The sequence below is a fragment of the Prenolepis imparis genome, unplaced genomic scaffold (genome assembly GCF_030444845.1).
Source record: "Prenolepis imparis isolate NDT839.2.m4 unplaced genomic scaffold, iyPreImpa1.0 SCAF_2, whole genome shotgun sequence".
Classification (NCBI taxonomy): domain Eukaryota; kingdom Metazoa; phylum Arthropoda; class Insecta; order Hymenoptera; family Formicidae; genus Prenolepis; species Prenolepis imparis.
The window spans coordinates 628,169-651,764 of NW_028141160.1; the positions used below are offsets into that span (position 1 = coordinate 628,169).

At 31.2% G+C, this 23,596-nt stretch overlaps 6 protein-coding genes and 1 long non-coding RNA gene across 15 annotated transcripts in view; 1 reads left to right on the forward strand and 6 right to left on the reverse strand.

The window, feature by feature from the left end:
- Argl (Argininosuccinate lyase) overlaps nt 1–23,596 on the forward strand; it is an 82,322-nt gene that overhangs the window by 22,205 nt on the left and 36,521 nt on the right. The gene's annotated exons all lie outside the window — the stretch shown is intronic.
- Nucleotides 714–3,387, reverse strand: LOC145932533 (ATP-dependent DNA helicase Pif1-like). 5 transcript variants are annotated; one of them, XR_014424723.1, is made up of 4 exons: nt 1,816–3,387; nt 1,486–1,728; nt 853–1,273; nt 714–773 (listed from the first exon to the last, which is right to left on the reverse strand). XR_014424723.1 is itself a non-coding variant. In XM_083031530.1 (3 exons), the coding sequence occupies exons 1-3, from the start codon at nt 2,114–2,116 to the stop codon at nt 1,266–1,268; spliced, it is 579 nt and encodes a 192-aa protein (XP_082887656.1). In that variant the 5' UTR covers nt 2,117–3,387; the 3' UTR covers nt 727–1,265. The 5 variants fall into 4 exon arrangements, 2 of the variants coding, with proteins under 2 accessions (XP_082887656.1, XP_082887658.1); XR_014424724.1 differs by having other exon boundaries at nt 727–1,273; nt 1,816–2,028; nt 2,089–3,387; XR_014424722.1 differs by having other exon boundaries at nt 727–1,273.
- On the reverse strand, nt 5,590–13,412 carry LOC145932538 (uncharacterized). The gene is made up of 2 exons (XR_014424728.1): nt 13,135–13,412; nt 5,590–5,920 (listed from the first exon to the last, which is right to left on the reverse strand). It is a non-coding gene; the product is annotated as an uncharacterized LOC145932538 (long non-coding RNA).
- LOC145932535 (ATP-dependent DNA helicase Pif1-like) lies at nt 10,210–12,414 on the reverse strand. Of its 3 annotated transcripts, XR_014424725.1 has the most exons (4): nt 11,540–12,414; nt 11,210–11,452; nt 10,577–10,997; nt 10,210–10,497 (listed from the first exon to the last, which is right to left on the reverse strand). XR_014424725.1 is itself a non-coding variant. In XM_083031534.1 (3 exons), the coding sequence occupies exons 1-3, from the start codon at nt 11,838–11,840 to the stop codon at nt 10,990–10,992; spliced, it is 579 nt and encodes a 192-aa protein (XP_082887660.1). In that variant the 5' UTR covers nt 11,841–12,414; the 3' UTR covers nt 10,210–10,989. The 3 variants fall into 3 exon arrangements, 2 of the variants coding, with proteins under 2 accessions (XP_082887660.1, XP_082887661.1); XM_083031534.1 differs by having other exon boundaries at nt 10,210–10,997; nt 11,210–11,752; nt 11,813–12,414; XM_083031535.1 differs by having other exon boundaries at nt 10,210–10,997.
- On the reverse strand, nt 13,533–16,416 carry LOC145932530 (uncharacterized). The gene is made up of 2 exons (XM_083031523.1): nt 14,751–16,416; nt 13,533–14,529 (listed from the first exon to the last, which is right to left on the reverse strand). Exons 1-2 carry the CDS (start codon nt 15,723–15,725, stop codon nt 14,191–14,193), a joined length of 1,314 nt encoding a protein of 437 aa, XP_082887649.1. The 5' UTR covers nt 15,726–16,416; the 3' UTR covers nt 13,533–14,190.
- On the reverse strand, nt 17,422–21,073 carry LOC145932531 (peptidoglycan-recognition protein LE-like). 3 transcript variants are annotated; one of them, XM_083031525.1, is made up of 5 exons: nt 20,668–21,034; nt 20,044–20,280; nt 18,633–19,245; nt 18,361–18,519; nt 17,422–18,018 (listed from the first exon to the last, which is right to left on the reverse strand). In XM_083031525.1, exons 3-5 carry the CDS (start codon nt 19,240–19,242, stop codon nt 17,507–17,509), a joined length of 1,281 nt encoding a protein of 426 aa, XP_082887651.1. In that variant the 5' UTR covers nt 19,243–19,245; nt 20,044–20,280; nt 20,668–21,034; the 3' UTR covers nt 17,422–17,506. The 3 variants fall into 3 exon arrangements, with proteins under 3 accessions (XP_082887651.1, XP_082887652.1, XP_082887653.1); XM_083031526.1 differs by having other exon boundaries at nt 20,516–21,034; XM_083031527.1 differs by lacking the exon at nt 18,361–18,519 and having other exon boundaries at nt 20,044–21,073.
- On the reverse strand, nt 22,135–23,478 carry LOC145932537 (ubiquitin-conjugating enzyme E2 W-like). The gene is made up of 3 exons (XM_083031539.1): nt 23,107–23,478; nt 22,930–23,005; nt 22,135–22,762 (listed from the first exon to the last, which is right to left on the reverse strand). The coding sequence occupies exons 1-3, from the start codon at nt 23,434–23,436 to the stop codon at nt 22,749–22,751; spliced, it is 420 nt and encodes a 139-aa protein (XP_082887665.1). The 5' UTR covers nt 23,437–23,478; the 3' UTR covers nt 22,135–22,748.

Genomic DNA, 23,596 nt, shown 5'->3' on the forward strand with positions numbered 1-23,596 from the left:
CTTTTGATACTAAACGACAGCCATTTGACATGCCCACCGAGTCCGGCCTACCGCTTTCCAACCGCTCATTTGCTTAAATATTTTAATTAATAATTTAATAATTATTGCGAATTTAGCAAAATGGTATAAGATTTTTCTATTCAGTTTAACGTGCTCTACCTGCTCACGACGGTTGATGCGACTATTACCGGATACCCTGTATACATACATACATATACATATATATATATATATAGTGTCTTAATATTATTTTTGCAAAATACATTAAGTTATCATTATCTTATTATATAATCATTTTTGTTATAAAATAATATATAAAATATAAAATAAAGTAAAATAATATAAAATAAAAATATTAAATATTTTTGTGTTAATAGAAATATTTACATTATTTCCGTTAAACACTACATTTTATTAGTAAATAAAATGTAAAATTTTCCAATATTAAAATTTATATTTGTAAAAAATTTTTATATATTCCCTGATCAAATTATTATTATTATTATTTAAAAAAAATTGTTTTTTATCACATGTAAAAAACAAAAAATTAAATATATATTTCTGTATATACATAATTTTTAACAAATTTGTTATTTCGTTGATTATCAAGATAAACTTTTAATGCTTGCCAAGAACGAACTCGCGAAAAAGCAACATAAAGTTGTCCATGAATAAAAACATCTTTGCGAAGATCTAATCCAATTCTATCAAACGTCTGTCCTTGTGATTTATTAATCGTCATGGCAAAAGCTAATTTTATTGGAAATTGTCTTCTGGAAAAAGTAAAAGGATATACATTTTCACAATATAATGTTATTCGATTTAAAAAAATAATATCTCCTATTTTATCACCTGTTAAAATTTTGCACTTTAATAAATGATCTGCAAGTTCTATAACCATTAATCTAGTACCATTACAAAGACCTTCATTGATACTAAGATTTCGAATCAACATAATGATACAATTCGGTCTTAAACGTAATTCATGTGGAGGAAGAGATGATGGAGATAAACTATTTAAATATTCTGGTAACAAAGCTTCACCAATATCACCATTGTCATTATTTACAGCGCTGTCTACACTTGTATAAATTCGTTCATTAGTTATATCTAATAATTCAACAACTTTCTTATTAATTTCATCTACATCAATATTTCTTGCAGAAAGTATTGCACATTTAGCTACTTTAGCAAACTCCTTTTTTCTTATTAACTCGCCGTATATATCTTCCACAATATCAGCATTAATAGGTGTCACACAACATTCAGGAATCTGTAAGTTATCATTAAAATCGTTTAATAAACCGTCTCTCATATCTAATAAAAACTTTGCAAATTCAATTTCTTCTGGAAGAACTCGCATATTTTGTATTAAAGAGAATTTTACGAAATGCTTCCAAAGAGAACTAAACTTAATAGAAAGATTTACAATTTCACTTCGAGTAGCATGTACTTTAATAGGCAAAAGTTGTCTAAAATCACCACCTAATAAAACAATTTTTCCACCAAAAGGAATATCATTATTCATAATATCACGCAATGTTCGATCCATTATTTCTAAAGCATATCGTGGTGCCATTGGTGCTTCATCCCAAATAAAAATATCAACTTCTTTTAAATATTGAGCTTCTTTTGATTGGATTTTAATAGTTGATGATGAATCAGCAAATAATGGAACTGGTAATCCAAATATCTTATGGACTGTTTTTCCAAAAGGTAATAACGTAGCTGCAATACCCGTAAATGCCATTGTACATACATGTTTATTTTTAATTCTAGCTAAATAATAGATAGTTGTATATATATATGTTTTACCTGATCCACCTGGACCATCAATATAAAAACAATTATTAGAGATATTATTGTCTAATTCATTTAATATAAGATCGACGATCTCTTTCTGTTTATTATTTAATTGTTTATATTGTTTGGTGCCTATTTCCATAGCTTCTTCAAATGCCATGTAATCCTCTTCTTTGTCATTTTTAGTTAATTGTTCCATTTGTGGAAAATTAACAAAACTTTTACCTTCAGCACAAAGCATACTATTAATTTGTACATATACTTTATTTTGTGCTTGTAACATACCAAACTGTCGAACATAATCCTCAGACATTGCTACTTTAAAGTTTTCCCACAACTCTTCAGGATGTAATGGTTGACAATGTAATAATATACAAATAATCTACGAAGTTGTCGTGGCATCATCCATCCAACAGCTTCATTCATAGCTCTTTTCCATTCATCATCATCTTCGATTAAACCTAAAGCTAAACATGCCGCTGAAAATGATTGACAAAATTCTTCATTTACAGTTCTTAAATCGTTAAAACTTGTGGCCCCTTTTACTGTGAGTAACAATAATCGTAAATGAAATAATTCTATTTGTGTTGGACTAACGGAATACATTCGTCCTATACAATTAAAATGACTTTTACGTTTGACCCAACGCGAGACATTTCTGCCATTAATTTTCTCTTTTTTAAATGTATAATAGCGTGGAATTTCTATATATAAGTATTGTCTTGCTTCTTCATCTCGTAAGTTTAATGAAAAATAATCTATTAACATAGTAACTTGATCTAAAGCAGAAGTCATTGCATCATCAATGTTATCATTTTCAATTATAATATTTTGCTCATTAGGAAGATGAACTGGTAAACGTGTTATAGCATGACTTTTATCTTGTAGTTTTTTACCAAGAATACGCCAGTTAGCTTCAACAGGTCCAACATAACGAGCTTCGATGTAATTATGTATCTCATCATGATCAATAACAACACTTTCTGTTATTGGTTCAATAGTTATAGCAGCAACATCATGTCCTTTATAAATATATTTATATAGATATTTAACTGATTTAATACTTGAAACTACTTCAACATTTATATGACTGTTAAATATAATTGATAAAGTAGGACAATATGGAACAACATAACGATTATCAACTACATATCCACCAGGACGTTCAAAATTTTTTCCATTATTTCGTCGACGATAATAAGGATAAGCATCTTCATCCATTTTAGTTTCTTCAAGAAAAGATTTCGGATAGTGTTTCGAACAACGTCCATCTATCAAACACCAATCACCACAAGGTCCATGAATCATATGTTTCATGATTATATCATGTAAAGTACGATTTTCACATGGATCAGGAATTTCAGCAGAAATATATTTATCAACAATTTGTGAAGTTGTTATTTTAAAATTGTATTTTAAAGTAATTAACATATGAATATGTGGCAAACCACGTTTTTGAAATTCAATAACATACACAAACGCTGCTACTTCACCAAAAAATTTTTGCTTAACGATTAAATCAATTAAATAATCTTTTTTAATATTAAAAACACGAGCACAAATGTCAGGTCTATCAGAAGCTTGTTGACCAGGCAATAGATTTTCTTCGATTTCACGCCATTTTGGATTGCAAGTCATTGTAATAAAAAGATCTGGCTTACCAAATTTACTAACAATTGCCATTGCATCTTGATAATTTTGCAACATATTACGCGGTGACCCAATAAATGTGGAAGGAAGTATAACCATTTTTCCAATACGTCCATTTAAGTTATTCGCTGTAGTTTGTAAATAATCTCTTAAGCCTTGATATGTTTCGGTACGTAATTCTTTTTGATGATTTTTACAGTAATCAATTCTATCTTTTTCTATTTTTACATAACTATCTACAAGCCATTGCTGAAATAAGCGACGTCCTAATAAAAAGACATTAAATTCATCACGAATAGCCATACGATATTTAATATACTGTCCTCTAGTTATTCGTCTATTACTATTTAATTTTTTTAAATCACGATGCCATCCTTGAGTGCCGTATGGATAAAATAAAGGATATACCCATGGTTCAACATTTGGATCCATAATACTAACTTTTTGTAAAGTTTTAGTGTTTTTATTACATATAGTAACGTATGAGTCTGGAATTTCTCCATCAGCAGTTGTATAAAAAACAGCAGCAACTTCATTAGTTCTTTGAAAATTATATCGACGTCGATCCATTCCTGGTTTTAAAGTAAATAATAATTGTAATTCTGGTAACAATTGACCTGATTCTATTGCAAATTGCCGTTGATTTTCTAGTTCTTCACTCATCATTTGATATGACTGTGCAAATATGTTATTATTTCGCATTATACATTCAAGATTTTGTAAAATTTCAATATTTAAATGTGAATTCTGATTAAGACGATGATTTATCGCTTCATTTGAATCTACAATAAAAAGTTGACCATAAGAAGGAGTTTCATTTTCTGCAGCATGTAATGCTGTATTAATTTGATAATAAATCTGCCCTTGTATTTTAAAACAATATGGACCAGGTCGTCTATCTTGAAAATTAATTAAATTAGCGTTAAATGAGGCAAATGAAAATGAACTGTTATAACTACGAATATTTTGAAAAAAATTATTAGATTTTACGTGACTACCATCAAATAAACTACGAATGAATTGAGGAAATTCAGGCAATGGTTGCACAGATACTGCACCATGATTACAACAATCATGAAATGAATATCCTTTATTAGAAATTTTTTCAGCTGCAAAGTGTTTTGCATTACAATGAATACAATACACGTCCATGGGACCAATATAATATTCAATTACATCGTTAAGTGATATTGTACTAATATTACTTAAACGAGGTTGTTTTTTATGTCGTGATCGATAACGAGTTTGATATTCTACAGATGATTGTAATGTTGATTTAACATTTAAAGGATTTTCTTCAACTTCCCAATCTAATTCTATTACACGATTATCATTTGATGTACCAGCAATACAAATAGTTTGTTGATTTAACTTCTTTGAAGAATTTTCAACTAATTTGTTATTTTCACGACGCCGTCGTTGATTCTCCCTTCTTTTTTCTCGACGTCTTTGTAAAAATTCTTCTTTTTCTTCTAAAGTACGTACAATTTTACGTCTTCCCATTTTACAAGAATTTTCTATATTAATATACTATATATACTGTCTTAAATATATACACGTAATGTTATTAATAAATATTAATAAAGAGAAAAAAATAATTTATACAAAAAATTTTTTATTATTTAAATATCTTTTACTATTTAAATAATCTACGTATTATATTAATAATATATATTATTATTATTTATATATTATTATTATTTATATATTATATTATTTAAATATTATGATTACTTATAAATTATTATTATTAGATTACATTTTCAATTAAAATAAAAATTGATATTCTTTTTAGAAATAGAATCTGGTGAATTATTATCGGACTGACAATTATCATATACTTTAAGACCAAATATAGATAGACGTCGATATAAAGAATTAATAAAGTTGTTGCTGTTTTTCTCACTTTAAATAAATTAACTTACATAAATGAGTTAATTATTATGGTTATTATAGTTATTGTTAAAATTATTTTGTTTTCAACATTGTCATCATCTTCATTGTCATTATTATCGTTATCATTGTAGTTATCGTCAATATTATAATAATTTATATCATCAATATCATCATTTATATATCATTCATATCATCGATTATCATCAATATCATAATTATTATTAATAATAATATCAATACTTCTTAATAATATTATTTATTTATTAATTGCACATACATAAAAAGATATAAAAATAATTACAATATATAATAATTAATACCACTGTAATAAAATTAATATTAATTAAATTCTTATAAATACATAAATTATATTATAAATAATATAATTAAATATATTATAATACAATAAAATTAAAATATCATTAAATATAAAATACTAATTATAGTTAAATCAACATAATTTATAATATAGTTTTCTCAAATAATTTTCTTTTTTCACTCTTTCTTCTTCTCTTTTCCTCTTTTTTCTCTTTTATTTATTTTGTCACTTTGTATAGTTTCCTCGCCTTTCCTGAAACAAAAGAAACAAATATTAATAATCTACATTTATTTAAAAAAATAATATGTGAGAAATTATAAATAATACACACATACATACATACATACATAAGTATAATTTATATATACATATATATATATATATATAAATTATATTATATACGAGGGCGGTCCGATAAGTACTTAGCCTCACCGCCCGATGGTGCCAGTATCACAAGAGAGATTTACTATCGTGTAGTACATTCTCGTAGACGGCTACTGTCAAAATTTCAACCGAATCGGACTCGTAGTTTTGTTTTGACCGCGTGTGGGAGCGAGCGTGTCCACGGATTTTAGAAAAATGGAAAAAGAGCAATATCGGTCGGTGATTCGATTCTTGTTTTTGGAAGGGAAATCGCGCAGCGAAATCAAAGAGCGCTTGGATAAGCTTTTTTATCATCCTACCTTTATAAATTTTTATGCAGAATATTGTGAAGAATCAATTTATGTAAATAAATATATGATGGTTCCATTTAAAAAATTCAAGTTGACATTAATTTGTTTATAAAAAAAAAATTTTTTTTTAATTTTCTATTGCATGTTAAAGCTTGCGTAAAGCAGATTAATTTTCACTGTATAAACTTTTTTTTGAACAGGCGGAAATGTCCCAAAAATCGTGGCGAAACTGTTACGTGAATCACCCTATATATATATATATATATATATATATATACAGGGTAGGCCATTTTAAACAATACGGTCAATTTTCTCGTAAACTAAGCGAAATATCGAAAAATGTTTCAAACAAAAGTTGTATGGCTGCAAAGGGGCCATAAGATAGTGACAATGATTTGACCTTGGATAGTCAGTTAAAGGTTATGTGAAGGTCACCGTCAATTTCTTAAATGGAATCATCTATTTTTTATTGCATATTCTTATAGCTTATCTTAAGAGCTTTTCAAAACTCTATAATAAAATATCTTTTTATGGAGTTATACTCTTTGAGTTATAGAGGTTTCAAGCTCACAATTTTTGGACATAAAATATAAAATATCTCGTAAAATATTCAGTTTTCGATAATCATACCTTAATACTTTCTTGCACAGTATAATAAGATCAATCAATTGGTATAAAGAAAACAGATGATTGTTTTAAAAAAATATGTAATATTTAACATACATAGCTGCATACTTTTTTTTATAAGCTATGTATTTTTTATATTTTATAACTATGTATTTTTTTACATCAATTGATTGGTCTCATTATTCCATTTTGAAAAAAAGTATTAAGGTGATTACCGAGAACTGAATATTTTACAATATATGTTACATTTTATGTCAAAAAATTGTCAACTTCGAATCTTTATAACTCAAAAAGTACTTAATGAAAAAATACTTTATTATAGGGTTTTGGAAAGCTCTTGAGATAAGCTACAAGAATATGCAATGAAAAATAGGTAGTTCCATTTAAGAAATTGACGGTGATCTTCACATAATCTTCAACTGATTTTCCAAGGTCAAATTATTGTCACTATCTTATGGCCCCCTTGCAGTCATACAATTTTTGTTTGAAACATTTTTCGATATTTCGCTTAGTTAATTAACCGTATTATTTAAAATGGTTCACCTTATGTATATAGATATGATGATAAAATTATATTGCGCTCATTTCTTACATGTTCATACGTGAGATATAATTAAAGAATTAAAAAATACAAACAATTTAAAATTTTAATATTAAAGATGAGTAACAAATTCGTGGAAATACTATTTAAATATATTACCGTTATTGTTTCTATTAATGGATTAACCAAGAATTTTTTTTCAAATCAGATTAGTGTTATTAATTTTATTTGTATCCATAAAAACACTTATAAAAATCATTATTTAATTATTACGATTAAAGGATTAATTTCTATGGATCAAATGCTTTTTTTTAATAGTTTTGTTAAAATAAAGTAAGGATATCTTTTTCTTAGAAAAAGATGTAAAGAGAATCTGCAAATATAATACAAAAAAATGAAAGAGCCCACCAGCTTTTAAGTTTTGTAAGTTTTCATTGCATATTCTTGTAGCTTATCTCAAGAGTTATATATATACAGAGTGATTCACGTAACGGTCGCCACGATTTTTGGAACATTTCCGCTTATTTAAAAAAAAGTTTATACAGTGAAAATTAATCTGCTTTACGCAAGCTTTAACATGCAATAGAAAATTTAGAAAAATAATTTTTTTTTATAAACAAATTAATGTCACATTAAATTTCTTAAATGGAACCATCATATTTTTTTTACATAAATTGATTCTTTACAATATTCTGCATAAAAAATTATAAGGGTAGGATGATAAAAAAGTGAATAGTTTACGAGATATTTTATATTTTAATTTCATAAAGATTATATTCGTAAGGATCGCCACGATTTTTAGGGCACTTACAATAATCTAACAAAAAATGTCATTAATCAGAAATTTACCAGTTTGTAACCGTCAATAAATTTAACAATAATTTAATGATTGCATACAATTTTACTTTATGTTACATTTTTTCAATTCAAAATCAACAATTTTTAAGCTTCTACAGCGTAATTCTTTGCTATCGAGGAAGATTCACTAAAAACGTAAATAGTAAACAGACTTGACTTTGACCTTATGTTACCGCCAGTTTAAAGAAAAGTTTATACAGTGAAAATTAATCTGCTTTACGCAAGGTTTAACATGCAATAGAAAATTAAAAAAAAATTTTTTTTATAAACAAATTAATGTCACATTGAATGTTTTAAATGGAACCATCATATTTTTCTTACATAAATTGATTCTTCACAATATTCTGCATAAAAAATTATAAGGGTAAGATGGTCAAAAAGTGAATAGTTTACGAGTTATTTTATATTTTAATTTTATAAAGGTAGTTATAACTATTTTAATTTTATAATGGTGGTAATAACTATTACCGGACATCCTGTATATATATATATATATATATATATATATATACATATACAGGGCGCGAATTATGAGACACCCTGTATATATATATATATATACAGGGTGCCTCATAATTCGCGCCCCACCCGTCAGGGGCAGGTAGAGCAGGTCACACTGAGTAAGAAAGTTCTTTACCGTTTTGCGATTTTCTCAATAATAAAGGAGAAATTAATTAATAAAGTTCGGCCAATCTAAGCGAGTGATAGCGCGCGGCGAGAAGAGACAGCCCATATAATTATACGTTTCTAAGCGCGCGGTGGAGGGGTAGGAGGAGTTCGACGTAAAGCTCCAGATCACACATGTGCATACATACACCGTCAGTCTTTTGTCAAGCGCGGACTCCTATCGCTTCGCCGCGCGCGGCCTCCTACCTCTCCGCCGCGCGCATAGAAACAGTGTATATGAACTGTCTCTTCTCGTCGCACGCTATCACTCGCTTGGATTGGCCGAACTTTATTAATTAATTTCTCCTTTATTATTGAGAAAATCGCAAAACGGTAAAGGACTGTCTTACTCAGTTGGACCTGCTCTACCTGCCCCTGACGGGTGGGGCGCGAATTATGAGACACCCTGTATACAGTGTGTCCGGTAATAGTCGCATCAACCGTTTTGGGCGGGTAGAGCACGTTATATCGAATAGAAAAATCTTATACCATTTTGCTAAATTCGTAATAATTATTGAGTTATTAATTAAAATATCTAAGCGAATGAGCGGGTGGAAAGCAGTAGGCTGGACTCGGTGTCGAATAACTTATTTGTTTAAGTCGCTTATTAACAAAAGCATTATTTGATCGAGAGGCGGCGTCATGCAGCAAGTGGCGAGCAATGTAGCGGCGCCGAAAAGTAAGATGATACTTTTGATACTAAACGACAGCCATTTGACATGCCCACCGAGTCCGGCCTACCGCTTTCCAACCGCTCATTTGCTTAAATATTTTAATTAATAATTTAATAATTATTGCGAATTTAGCAAAATGGTATAAGATTTTTCTATTCAGTTTAACGTGCTCTACCTGCTCACGACGGTTGATGCGACTATTACCGGATACCCTGTATACATACATACATATACATATATATATATATATAGTGTCTTAATATTATTTTTGCAAAATACATTAAGTTATCATTATCTTATTATATAATCATTTTTGTTATAAAATAATATATAAAATATAAAATAAAGTAAAATAATATAAAATAAAAATATTAAATATTTTTGTGTTAATAGAAATATTTACATTATTTCCGTTAAACACTACATTTTATTAGTAAATAAAATGTAAAATTTTCCAATATTAAAATTTATATTTGTAAAAAATTTTTATATATTCCCTGATCAAATTATTATTATTATTATTTAAAAAAAATTGTTTTTTATCACATGTAAAAAACAAAAAATTAAATATATATTTCTGTATATACATAATTTTTAACAAATTTGTTATTTCGTTGATTATCAAGATAAACTTTTAATGCTTGCCAAGAACGAACTCGCGAAAAAGCAACATAAAGTTGTCCATGATTAAAAACATCTTTGCGAAGATCTAATCCAATTCTATCAAACGTCTGTCCTTGTGATTTATTAATCGTCATGGCAAAAGCTAATTTTATTGGAAATTGTCTTCTGGAAAAAGTAAAAGGATATACATTTTCACAATATAATGTTATTCGATTTAAAAAAATAATATCTCCTATTTTATCACCTGTTAAAATTTTGCACTTTAATAAATGATCTGCAAGTTCTATAACCATTAATCTAGTACCATTACAAAGACCTTCATTGATACTAAGATTTCGAATCAACATAATGATACAATTCGGTCTTAAACGTAATTCATGTGGAGGAAGAGATGATGGAGATAAACTATTTAAATATTCTGGTAACAAAGCTTCACCAATATCACCATTGTCATTATTTACAGCGCTGTCTACACTTGTATAAATTCGTTCATTAGTTATATCTAATAATTCAACAACTTTCTTATTAATTTCATCTACATCAATATTTCTTGCAGAAAGTATTGCACATTTAGCTACTTTAGCAAACTCCTTTTTTCTTATTAACTCGCCGTATATATCTTCCACAATATCAGCATTAATAGGTGTCACACAACATTCAGGAATCTGTAAGTTATCATTAAAATCGTTTAATAAACCGTCTCCCATATCTAATAAAAACTTTGCAAATTCAATTTCTTCTGGAAGAACTCGCATATTTTGTATTAAAGAGAATTTTACGAAATGCTTCCAAAGAGAACTAAACTTAATAGAAAGATTTACAATTTCACTTCGAGTAGCATGTACTTTAATAGGCAAAAGTTGTCTAAAATCACCACCTAATAAAACAATTTTTCCACCAAAAGGAATATCATTATTCATAATATCACGCAATGTTCGATCCATTATTTCTAAAGCATATCGTGGTGCCATTGGTGCTTCATCCCAAATAAAAATATCAACTTCTTTTAAATATTGAGCTTCTTTTGATTGGATTTTAATAGTTGATGATGAATCAGCAAATAATGGAACTGGTAATCCAAATATCTTATGGACTGTTTTTCCAAAAGGTAATAACGTAGCTGCAATACCCGTAAATGCCATTGTACATACATGTTTATTTTTAATTCTAGCTAAATAATAGATAGTTGTATATATATATGTTTTACCTGATCCACCTGGACCATCAATATAAAAACAATTATTAGAGATATTATTGTCTAATTCATTTAATATAAGATCGACGATCTCTTTCTGTTTATTATTTAATTGTTTATATTGTTTGGTGCCTATTTCCATAGCTTCTTCAAATGCCATGTAATCCTCTTCTTTGTCATTTTTAGTTAATTGTTCCATTTGTGGAAAATTAACAAAACTTTTACCTTCAGCACAAAGCATACTATTAATTTGTACATATACTTTATTTTGTGCTTGTAACATACCAAACTGTCGAACATAATCCTCAGACATTGCTACTTTAAAGTTTTCCCACAACTCTTCAGGATGTAATGGTTGACAATGTAATAATATACAAATAATCTACGAAGTTGTCGTGGCATCATCCATCCAACAGCTTCATTCATAGCTCTTTTCCATTCATCATCATCTTCGATTAAACCTAAAGCTAAACATGCCGCTGAAAATGATTGACAAAATTCTTCATTTACAGTTCTTAAATCGTTAAAACTTGTGGCCCCTTTTACTGTGAGTAACAATAATCGTAAATGAAATAATTCTATTTGTGTTGGACTAACGGAATACATTCGTCCTATACAATTAAAATGACTTTTACGTTTGACCCAACGCGAGACATTTCTGCCATTAATTTTCTCTTTTTTAAATGTATAATAGCGTGGAATTTCTATATATAAGTATTGTCTTGCTTCTTCATCTCGTAAGTTTAATGAAAAATAATCTATTAACATAGTAACTTGATCTAAAGCAGAAGTCATTGCATCATCAATGTTATCATTTTCAATTATAATATTTTGCTCATTAGGAAGATGAACTGGTAAACGTGTTATAGCATGACTTTTATCTTGTAGTTTTTTACCAAGAATACGCCAGCTAGCTTCAACAGGTCCAACATAACGAGCTTCGATGTAATTATGTATCTCATCATGATCAATAACAACACTTTCTGTTATTGGTTCAATAGTTATAGCAGCAACATCATGTCCTTTATAAATATATTTATATAGATATTTAACTGATTTAATACTTGAAACTACTTCAACATTTATATGACTGTTAAATATAATTGATAAAGTAGGACAATATGGAACAACATAACGATTATCAACTACATGCTTACAGAATTTGACAACACATTGATGACAGAAACTGAAAAAAATCTTGAGTTCAAATTGTGTGCGCACAGATCCTGTTCGGTTTCTGATGACAATCTGACCTAAAGTCATGTTAGATTCTGTCGTCAATCTGCTGTCAGAGACTGTGAACATAGTTCTACTCGATTTTTGGCACCAATTTGTTAATTACATCAGTAATAATTAGTTCTGCAACAAATCTGTAACCTTTTTCATGACAACATTTAATATCAAACACTTGGCATGATTTGATATCGACAGACTTGGCTATCTGGGTACATACATATAATAACAATATAGCTTATATATTTTATACATATTGCAAATATAATTGTAAATATAAATATGTACAAGTGGTATGATTTTTTTACGTTCAAAGTTTTTCATACTTTTCTTTTAAAAAAGAACATTATTTATACACATATTTATATACATACCTTCTCTATTCGACTTTTCTTCTTTTCCTCCTTTTCCTTTTTCTATCCTCTCGAGATAATTTTTGCTTCTTTCTTAACACACGAAACTATGTACTTTCTTAACACACGAAAGAGCAAAGTAACACGTAACCAACAAAATAGGTTATGGATGACGAGGCGCTCGAACGCTACGCACCTTACCTACCCTTACCACGAATATATCGCAAAGCGCCAGCATCCAATCAGCATCGCAGAAAAAGAGGCTTCAACATTTCGATATATTCGAGTAATCGACTTAACATACACTTTTTAAGGAAAGGACTAGATAATTTTTTAAACTTTTTATTATTTTATTATTTCTATTCAAATTAGAAAAAATAGACTTGTAGAAACTAAATTTAGGCAAATTTGAATAATGTAATAATCACATGCTTATAGTATAAGATATCAACTATAAGGAAATAGTTCTAATAAATATATGTATAAAATTATAAAAAAAAAAAGCAAAGAAGATGTATAAATATCCTCACACAATTATGTTCCTTTTTTAGAGAGAATTTATCTTTAATATATGCAGCATTTCCTACATAACACCTTTAACCAATAATCCATGCAATATATTTGATAAAGACATTGAACTGCATTTACTACACTCCATGAAACTCAAAACATACTACCAAAGAAATGCATCCCAAAAGTAAGCTAATAATGAGATGTTATCAATTATGCAATTTAAGTTTGTAGTACATTTTAATCAAAATAATGTTAATTGTGAATAGTAAAACTGCTCGTAAAATTTTTCACATTCAGAATATGAAAATAAAATTTAAGATTTAAAAATTTTTTAATTTCAAGAAAATTTTAAAATCTGTAAATATAATATTTCTCTCTCTATATATAGTGCTTATAAAAATAATGTACTAAATATTCGCAAACAATTCAAAAATAAAGAAATAATAAAAATAAATTTTTGTGTCATAAATACCCAAATTTAAATGTGTTGAATGAAAAATATAAATTGTAAACATAAAATATATTGGCTTACTGATAACATCATTCCACAAAAAAGTTCATGAACTAATAAGACTCTACAGTAGCACTACATCGAGTCTTGTAAGAGGTATAAGAATGCGTCACCTGAACAGATTTTCTTAGGGTGGCGAGTGGTGGGCCAGTGAACTGAGTATTCAGCCTACTTACAGCTGGCACTGAAGTTAGGCGATAGGTAGTGCCTGGAGATGGTGCAGCAACTACTGCATTGCCAGTTATACTGTTCGGCGTAACTGCAGTACCAGTGGCAGTAACCGCAGTTGGAGCTGGACCTACCCTCAACAACTGATACTGTCCATTTTCTGTTTTTAATAATAGATGACCTTGAGTACCAGGTTGAAGGCCATGAAGTGCCTGTAACGTTATCTAAAAAAATCAAAAATAATATTTATTAATTATATTGTATCACGGTTTTCTTTTGTGATAAATAAATCAGAAATTTAATATGCTCTAGAAAGTTAAACGATACATAAGAATAAATTAATAAATTTCACGACGCCTTCTACTTTGTACAAGCTATATACACATATATAATTTTTTGAAGTTTTGCCATATAATTCATATTTATAAACGCTAAAACATCTTACCGCTGGAGCTCCTGGTCTTGCTTGTACCAATTGGTGTTGTCCAATCACTACTCTTGGAGTAACTTGCTTATTAGCTTGCTGTCCTGCTACTGGTGTCGCAGGACGCATTGTATTTACATTGAGGATTTGAACATTGCTGGGTACTATCGTCGAAGTAACCCCAGCCTTGGCCTGCAATGCCGTGCTGACTGCATTGTCAGGCATAGAGACTGGTACAGACATTGGAACGGAAACCATGCCACCAGGTGCTACACTAGTCTTAATCACTAAAGCTGCGTCTGTCGGCTTATTCACTGCGGTCACTGTTTGGCTACCTGTCTGACTGACATTGGAAACAACGTTCGATGTGGTTTGCAATACCGGTTGCGAAGTTATACCTAAGGTACCGTTCGCTAACTGGCCAACAGTCTGAACAGGGAAGGAGATCTTATTATTCGCATTTGTCACCCCCGTAGTTATAACTTGTCCAACACCGGGATAAATGATCTTTACTGATTCGTGCGTCTTGGTCAAGCTAGGTATATGCGTGGCCTGATTGCTCGACACCTGGTTGACGGTGGACACTTGATTGATATAGGCGGCAGGAGGTATCCCTGGCGATTGTGTATGCTGTTGCGTGGTGATGATCTGCGGCGCCACCGCGTTCGAGGTAACCACGTTCACCGGCAGCAAAGTGGTGCTCGTGGTGATGGGCTTGGTGACCTCCTGAGTCATTAGACTGTTCACAGTGGTCACACCGCCGCCGTTCGAAACCCCATGTTTCTGCGGCTGTACCGCGGTGATGGTGCCCCCGTTGGAGATAGCGCTGTTCACCTGATGATTCTGCTGGCTGACCGATGCGGGACTCGCTTGATGGCCGGCCACGCTCGGCGTGGAAGTAACGAGCTGCGTCTCGAGGGAGCCCACTATCGCGTTCACTGCGGATTCGTCGACATCCGTGCTCAGAGCTTCCTCTAAAAACTTAGCTGACGCCATTTTCTTCCAAACTCCAACTGTAAACTGATCTGCGCGTGCGCCTGTCGCGAATTATTCCCATGGTGCATTGCCTCTCTCTCTCCCCCTCACTTCCCCCACCCGCCACTCCACTTATTAGCGCAGCGGAAAATTGTACGCGGCGAGTCCGCTGTTTACCATCGGACGACATAACCGTCGATTTCTCGCCATCCCGCGGGACACCGAGCTCCAATATCTTCCACGATCGCCTTCTCTTTTCGCGCGCACTTTTCCCGCAATCGCGTGAAATTACGCGTCGTTCGCGTTATGGCTGTCGGTAGCGTGCACGCACACGTCACCCGCCAAAATGGCCATCTTCGAACGTGCCGTCGACACGCCGTTCGATTAATCAAATTTATCGTCACGATAATACAGACCTATGTAATATTATGCGAGAAATGGACGGAATTTTTTTTTCAACCTTTTCGCTGCGCGAACTTCCTTCTTTACTTAAAAACACTCGAAAGTAATCATGTTCCAAAACTTGGTCCTCTCCCCTGCGGGTTATGTGTGTTCCGAAATCCGAGATAACGGTTCTCCAGCATAGAGTTTATGCACACGAGACGAATAACCAATCGATCTACAACTTGTCCGCAAAAGCGAAAGTTGATTGGCTACATCTTAAATTGACAGTTGCGGATCAACCAATCAGAGCACAGCAGCTCGTCAGCTGCACACATCAGCATCTATGTATTTTATGTATCTACGGAAGTCTCCGATTGGTCGATCGTTGCGCTGCGGTTATTCTATGGTCGATATGTATGTGTCATCATTTGTAACGTGGTCGAGATGTTTTCATTCAAAAATATCAAAGATAAAATTTCTAACGTTATAAATACTTTAGTTAATTAATTATGACAAAAGGAACAAATACTTTTCTCTGTCCTGACTGATCAGTCAAATGATTCGAAGCATTTATCACGCCAAATGAAGAACGCCGGTATCTAACAATAACGCTATAATTATTTTGATTCTAACTGAAAAAAAATCACAGACTTCTATATATTATAAATATATAGAAGTCTGTAGAAAGAATCTAGTTTTATCTTTACATTTGCGTGTATTGCTGTACATATATCGATATTGAATAATATATATAATTATTGATCGATATATTCAATATCAAAAATATTAACCTATATCAATATTTTGTTTTGACACAGATACTATAATTTTATTAATTATTAATATCTATAAAGTATCAACTTTTATGCAATGTAAATGTAAAAACTGCAAACTTTTATTATTAAATCATTTATTTACTTTACTGAATATATACATATATATATTTGATTATAATACCCATATAAATTGCATTATTTTAAAAAACTATGTATTTATTATTTTCGTCACTCATCAACAAAAAGAATAATTTTTAAATACTGCTTGGTTCTTTTTATAATTTTGATATTTTTTCATACTATTAATTTTTGTCTTAATGTCATTTTTGTAAAGAATTTTGGCCAAAAGAAGTATCCTTTTTTACATTGATATTTAAATTTACTTTATATCACAGAAAGAATTTTCAAAGTTAAATCTTCTTGTTCAATATATATTTAATATTATATAATTCTTATTAATGTATAACAATAGTAATAAATCCGCGAAATTTCCAGAGTCAACTATTATCTAAACTTGTCAGAATTATGAAAAATGAATAGACGACAGCGACACATAATTTAAAGAAAAAAATTTTTTATATTTTCAGAAATCCATGTTTTTTTATCTTTTTTTTTTTTACAATAAATTTGCATGCTATCGTGTTAAGGAGTAGGTGACCAATGTGGCCATGTCTTAATTATACTATATAGAGCATCTCCAGGACTCAAAGTTTCCGAAATTTGTCGATGACCTAGCAATTTATAATCGGGCGCAATTTTACCAGCTTTGACACCGAGTTCTATAATTTTTTCCGCAGCGTGTAATTGTACTTTTCGTGGTATGACCGTATTGAATGTGCCGATGAAAGAGATGCCGATGCTTCTGCTGTTGAAACCGAAGGAATGAGCGCCGACGTAATCCCAGCTTCTGCCGACGTATACGAGGCCGTCGCCCCCGACGAGGAAATTATAACCGATATCCGACCACTTTCTAGACTTGATGTGAAAAGTCTGAGCAAATCTCACGTGAAATGTACATTGCGATTGCGTGTCGCAGAAGTCCGTGACGGTATGGCTAATAATTACATACGGTACCGGTAGCTTCAATTTTATCAGAGGTTCCGAGGCGCCCCATTCGTTTCTCTCGACAAAACGTACTGAAGGTACTGTTACACCTGAAAATTATAAAAACAATATATATATATAGAATATCCAAAATATACCACACATACAAATAAATTAGAAACTCGTTAATTTAATATTAATTGAATATAATTATTGAGATATGAATATCTTAATGCATATTTTAACAATGAAATCCAAAATACTTTCGAATGAGAATACGAAATGTTTTATAATAATCGACTATACTATTTATTCTATAATTGCGAAGCAAAGAAAACATTTTTATTAGAATGTGTAAGACAATTAGAATGATTTTTTGCAAGCATATAGTACATATTATCTCGCGTTGCGCCTACAAAATGTAAAAATTTTTCATGTGGCTATATAATTACCCTCGAGCGATGAGTCTGGAATTTCCGGGAAAACTGGCGTAGGCGGTGTATCCGTATAACGAGTGAAATGTACAGTAACGATCACTATGGCAGTTAGAAATATTAAGGCCAGAGTGCACGATAAAACCGCACATCTCCACGTCCACAACCATTGCGTCACTAAACAAATAATTACAAAAGCTATATATAGCTTAAACACACAAAAGCATAGATTAAACACAAAACAGTAGCAGATTTATTAAACATATAGCACTAAAAACATCGATTGTTACCTTTATTTAATTCGGTATTTTGTGAAAAAATAGGTTTGTTGGCGACTCCGTCATCCTTATTTGTCGACAAGTCCGAAACGTTGGCGTCGGAGACTTCGAATTTGCCTACCTCTTGTATCGAAGTGGGATTCGTGTAAACGAACTGCTTGATGGTAACCGGACCCTTGTAGAAGGTCTTGTTACCCAGGTGCACGTTCGTCGAGTTCTTCACGCATACATCGCCGAAGTTCGACGGATCGGCATTCGGGAGGACGACGTAGCCATTCGCGGTGGCGACCGCTTGATGCTGCTGAACGATGGTCGACGAGATTGGCAGATTCGTCATCCAACCACCCTGTTCAACCTCCGTCTCCTCTTCCTCATCGTCGTCGTCGTCGTCATCGTCGTCTACGTCACTGCACTGCGTAGAGGAATTTCCAACGCTACCATTCCCCGGAACGACTACCGCGGTTTGCTTCGTCGACTCAGCAACCTCGCCGCAAAACTTGTCGACCACGTGATGACTTTCGACTGACACAATGGTACTGTTCGCGTGGTCCTGCTCCTTCTGATATTGACGATTATCGTCGGACGTCTGTTGCTGCTGTTGCACCAATGTCACCATGCCCATGCACTACGCGGAAAGAATAATGTACTTTCTTTATTGAAGATGTCTTGCAAGTAGATACGCGTAAATGCGCTCTTTGCATCTTTCTTTGTAAGTTTTTTATTTTCTACATCATTAATTATTTTGAAAATAGTTGCAATTATATATTATATATACGTTTGTTTCCGAAAAATTATTATTATATTATATCATATCATAAAATTATCATTATACAATATCTATTATTATTAGCAACAATAATTTTTTAAACTTTATTTTTACAGATTTATAGGAATCTACGTCGATCATCGCAACGAGACAATAAAAAGATGAGTGTCCCTCACTATAAAACTGTATAAAAAAATCTATAACGAATTGATTTCTTAGTTAAGTATGTATAATTATGAATATCGATACTCACAGCGCGCTGAACATGCACGTGGATTACTCATTGTAATATCGTATATTTATTTATATTTATCACTATACATATATACATACATCGCGATGCGGAGGAAGTATTTAATTAGTCATACTTTTAATTAGTTCAAATTTGTATATTATTATGATCTCAACATGTAATTTCCTGCTATATGTAGCGTCTAATAAATTACATATCGATTATAGGAACAAAAGTTTATTGCGGATAGAAGTAGACATCGTGCTGATCGTGCATGCAACACGCAGAACGTGTGAACATCTCGGCGAAATAAAAAAAAACACGGGGAAAGACCACCTCAAGCACCATCGAAGCGGCGCAACCGATCGACAATATCCGCATTATTTGCTAAAGAATGAGATTGACTGATACTCGAGATTATATACCTCAGGCAAATCATCGTTCCTACTGGCGGTGGTCACTTTGTCAACACCAAGTCCACCATCAATCTATGAGGACATCTAAGACACCGTCGTCGTGGAGGATGCAGAAAGGTAAACTTCATTCGATCCCGAGTTTTTGACACTTAGAAAATACACCGTTTCGCGGGAACAGAGGTACCATATCCGAAGACACGCACTTAGCTCGAACTACTATCGCTTATCTTCGTTGATCCTACGACACTGTCAAAGAGATATTAGTGTGGACGATGACGCCATGCGGCTGCTGAAGGACGACGCGTCTTGGTAGTGGAATCGTGGAAATGCTCGTTCTCGCGGAATACATAAAACATAAAGCAAAACGAAAGAAAGAACGGAAAAGTGGACACGAAAACTGGTATAGCGCGTCCCTCAACAGCCTCTCATGCGCAATGTCCTCGCTAATTATTAATATATAAAACGCCGCGGATTTTCCTACCGATGCGCGGATGGTCACCACGTCACGCGCAATTTGCGTCACTGTTGCGAATCGCACTGCGTATTATAACAAAGTTACCATACACGAGAAAGAGAAACTTTATTTTACATATGTATATCTATTATATATAGTGTTCGACGTCCGTTTTTTACCGAAAGGAATAGATATTGCGGCCCCAGAATGTCTCGATGTTCATCAGCACCTAGCTGATGATCAGCTTGTTGACGAAATTAAAATTAAAAATATTAGAATAATGGCAGCATTATCTCCGTTCCATTGATACGACGCGTCACAGACTGATGTGCTGTTGCGCTGTCGAACATCCTCGGAAATCATTGGCCCCCACTCTCTGCCTCTTTCTCTTCGACGGACTGTTAATGATATAATGCGTGACTCGCATGTCTCTGTATGATAACGCTGCTTTACGCGAATCTTGGTTTTTTTTCACGAAGCACCGGATGAATCTGCGTCTTCTATTCGGATGTTCAAAGATCTAGATTTCTAGCACATCTCAATAGCATAAAATTTGTTCTTTTATTTTCATTATATAATTTTTTTTTACAATCAAGAGATGTTTCGCGTAAAAATGTAAAACATGTATTTGCCGTAATTATTATTTTATTATTATTCTTTTTTTTTATTTAAAGATAGAAGAAAAAAAGAAAGTCTTTTATCTGAAAATAATAAACTTATATATTTAATTATACGATTATGTCGTAAAACACAAACATTGTATATCCTCTCTAAGAAGATAACGTTTTAAAAAACAATCTTTCGTATCTTTGAGAAAAATACAGTAGCATGAACTTTTAAAGAACATTTTCTGAGTAAAAATTACGAATTAAAATAAATATATTTAGTGCCGAGATATTGATGTAACGCATTCTACTTCGATATTTTACTAAAAAATATTATATCGTACAGTATATAAATTGTTAAATTTACGCGAATATTTATCATGATCGTAACAAACAATAAATGAAAGTGCATGATTAAACATACGCGTTATTATTGATTTCGCAATACTTATTTAAATATATATATATATATAATATGAAATATATACAAATACACGCACACATATACATATAAAATAATAATTTCTATAGCCTTAATCAGTATTTTTTTTTTAAGCCACTGTATTCATTAATGATAAAAATTTTTATATCATAACCGTGTTATTATATTGAACTTAAATGCGTTATCGCATTTCAACTTTAATTATATAAACAGAATACGGCTAAAATTGTAACATAATCGGATTCCTTGTGTAAAAATCAAATTGTATAAATTAATTTTTTTTTCTGGAAAATCAGGAAATTGATAAAAAATATTTTTAAAAGCTAAAAATAAACAATATCTATTCTTTATATAATTTATGCAAAGAATGAGTTTTGTGTAAAAATCTGGATCCGAGAGAGAGAGAGAGGGGGGGGGGGATGGAAGGGAAAGAAAGAGATCTGAAAGGGAGACTTTGTTGAGCAAGAGTTAATAATTGTTTGCAATTTGATTCATTTAAATAAAGCCAAGTAAATAACAAATTATTAGTGTGTATATAAGGTACAACAAATTAATGATTAGAAAAATTAAAAGTTATTAAGAAATTTAATATCACATCATTAAAGCAATAAAATTATCGAGTTTTTATTGAAGATAACACAATGAAAGTGATTCTTAGAATGTGTAGCAAATGTAATATCGATTATTATGTATGCAGCAATAACAATATTCATTTTGTGTTGTCTTCTAAGTTATATATTACTTTTAACATCTAAATCTTTTTAATTTGCATGATCATTGTTTAACACCTAAATCTTTTTAATTTGCCGCAACAGGAGAGAAAAATTTTATATATTAATATCTTAATTATAAATAATTAATACACACATTCTGTCTGTGTCTCTCTTTCTAGCATTAAAACTGACCCCTGCAATAATAGTTTTATATAACTATAATACGTATCTTTTTTTTTTACTATCTGCAACATTGCAATAATTTATAATTACACAACTCGCAATTCACATTAATGCTATATCTGGTGTAAGTAGGTTGCAGCCTTGTCTTTTTTAAAATTATGCATCTAATTTCCTATTATATTGTGAAATCACTATATACTATAGTATGCAAAATTCTATTAATTTAATGCATCAGTTTCAATTTAAATGTTACCCCACTTGGTCCAACAATTTTTCCATGTTGACGAGTTGGTCAGATCTTTAAATGATCTTCCATGTTAGACACTGTCATCTAGTAAATAGAAAAATACAATATCTTTGTTTTAAAAAGTTATTTGGCAAATATCTGATATACATATATTATAAAGATATTACTTTTATAGCAAATTCAATCATACGATGCAGCATCCCGACACTAATAGTCATACATAATAATATATAAAATGATTCTTTTCTTACCATGATACCACCATTTTGTTTTTTTTGGATTCTTGTTGCATGTTCTAACATAAAATGTATTGTCAGGTGGCCTCTTCTGTAAAAAAAAATATTTGTATTATTTATAATTTTACAGATAAATATTATAAAATTTATATATATATATATATATTTATATATTTAGTAGCTAAATCATACCTTTTCTTTACAACTGCTTAACATGGAAACAATACTCAGGCAGATGCTCTGAACGCTGAGAGCAGGAGACCAATCCTCTGTTAATATGGACAAACAAATGTGACCATTGCTATAAACATGTGGATGTATAGGGATATTTCCACCAATGAAAGTCACTTCTGGTGAATCAAATGGATATTTAGAACTGAATTTAAATTGAAGCTGAAATTGTTCTCCTTCGTAGAGCGTGCCTTTAGCACCTTCCATATGAATAATCCACTGTGTCAAATTCTGTCCAGCCAATTCTCCATCTACATGTACACCTGGTGGTGGCTCGCGTATTAAAGACATCAGTTCCTTCTGGAGCCTTCGCTAGAATATTAAATAAATTTATTTAATTACTTAGAAGACAATACAAAATGAATATTGTTATTGCTGCATACATACATATAATCGATATTTGCCACACATTCTAAGAATCACTTTCATTGTGTTATCTTCAATAAAACTC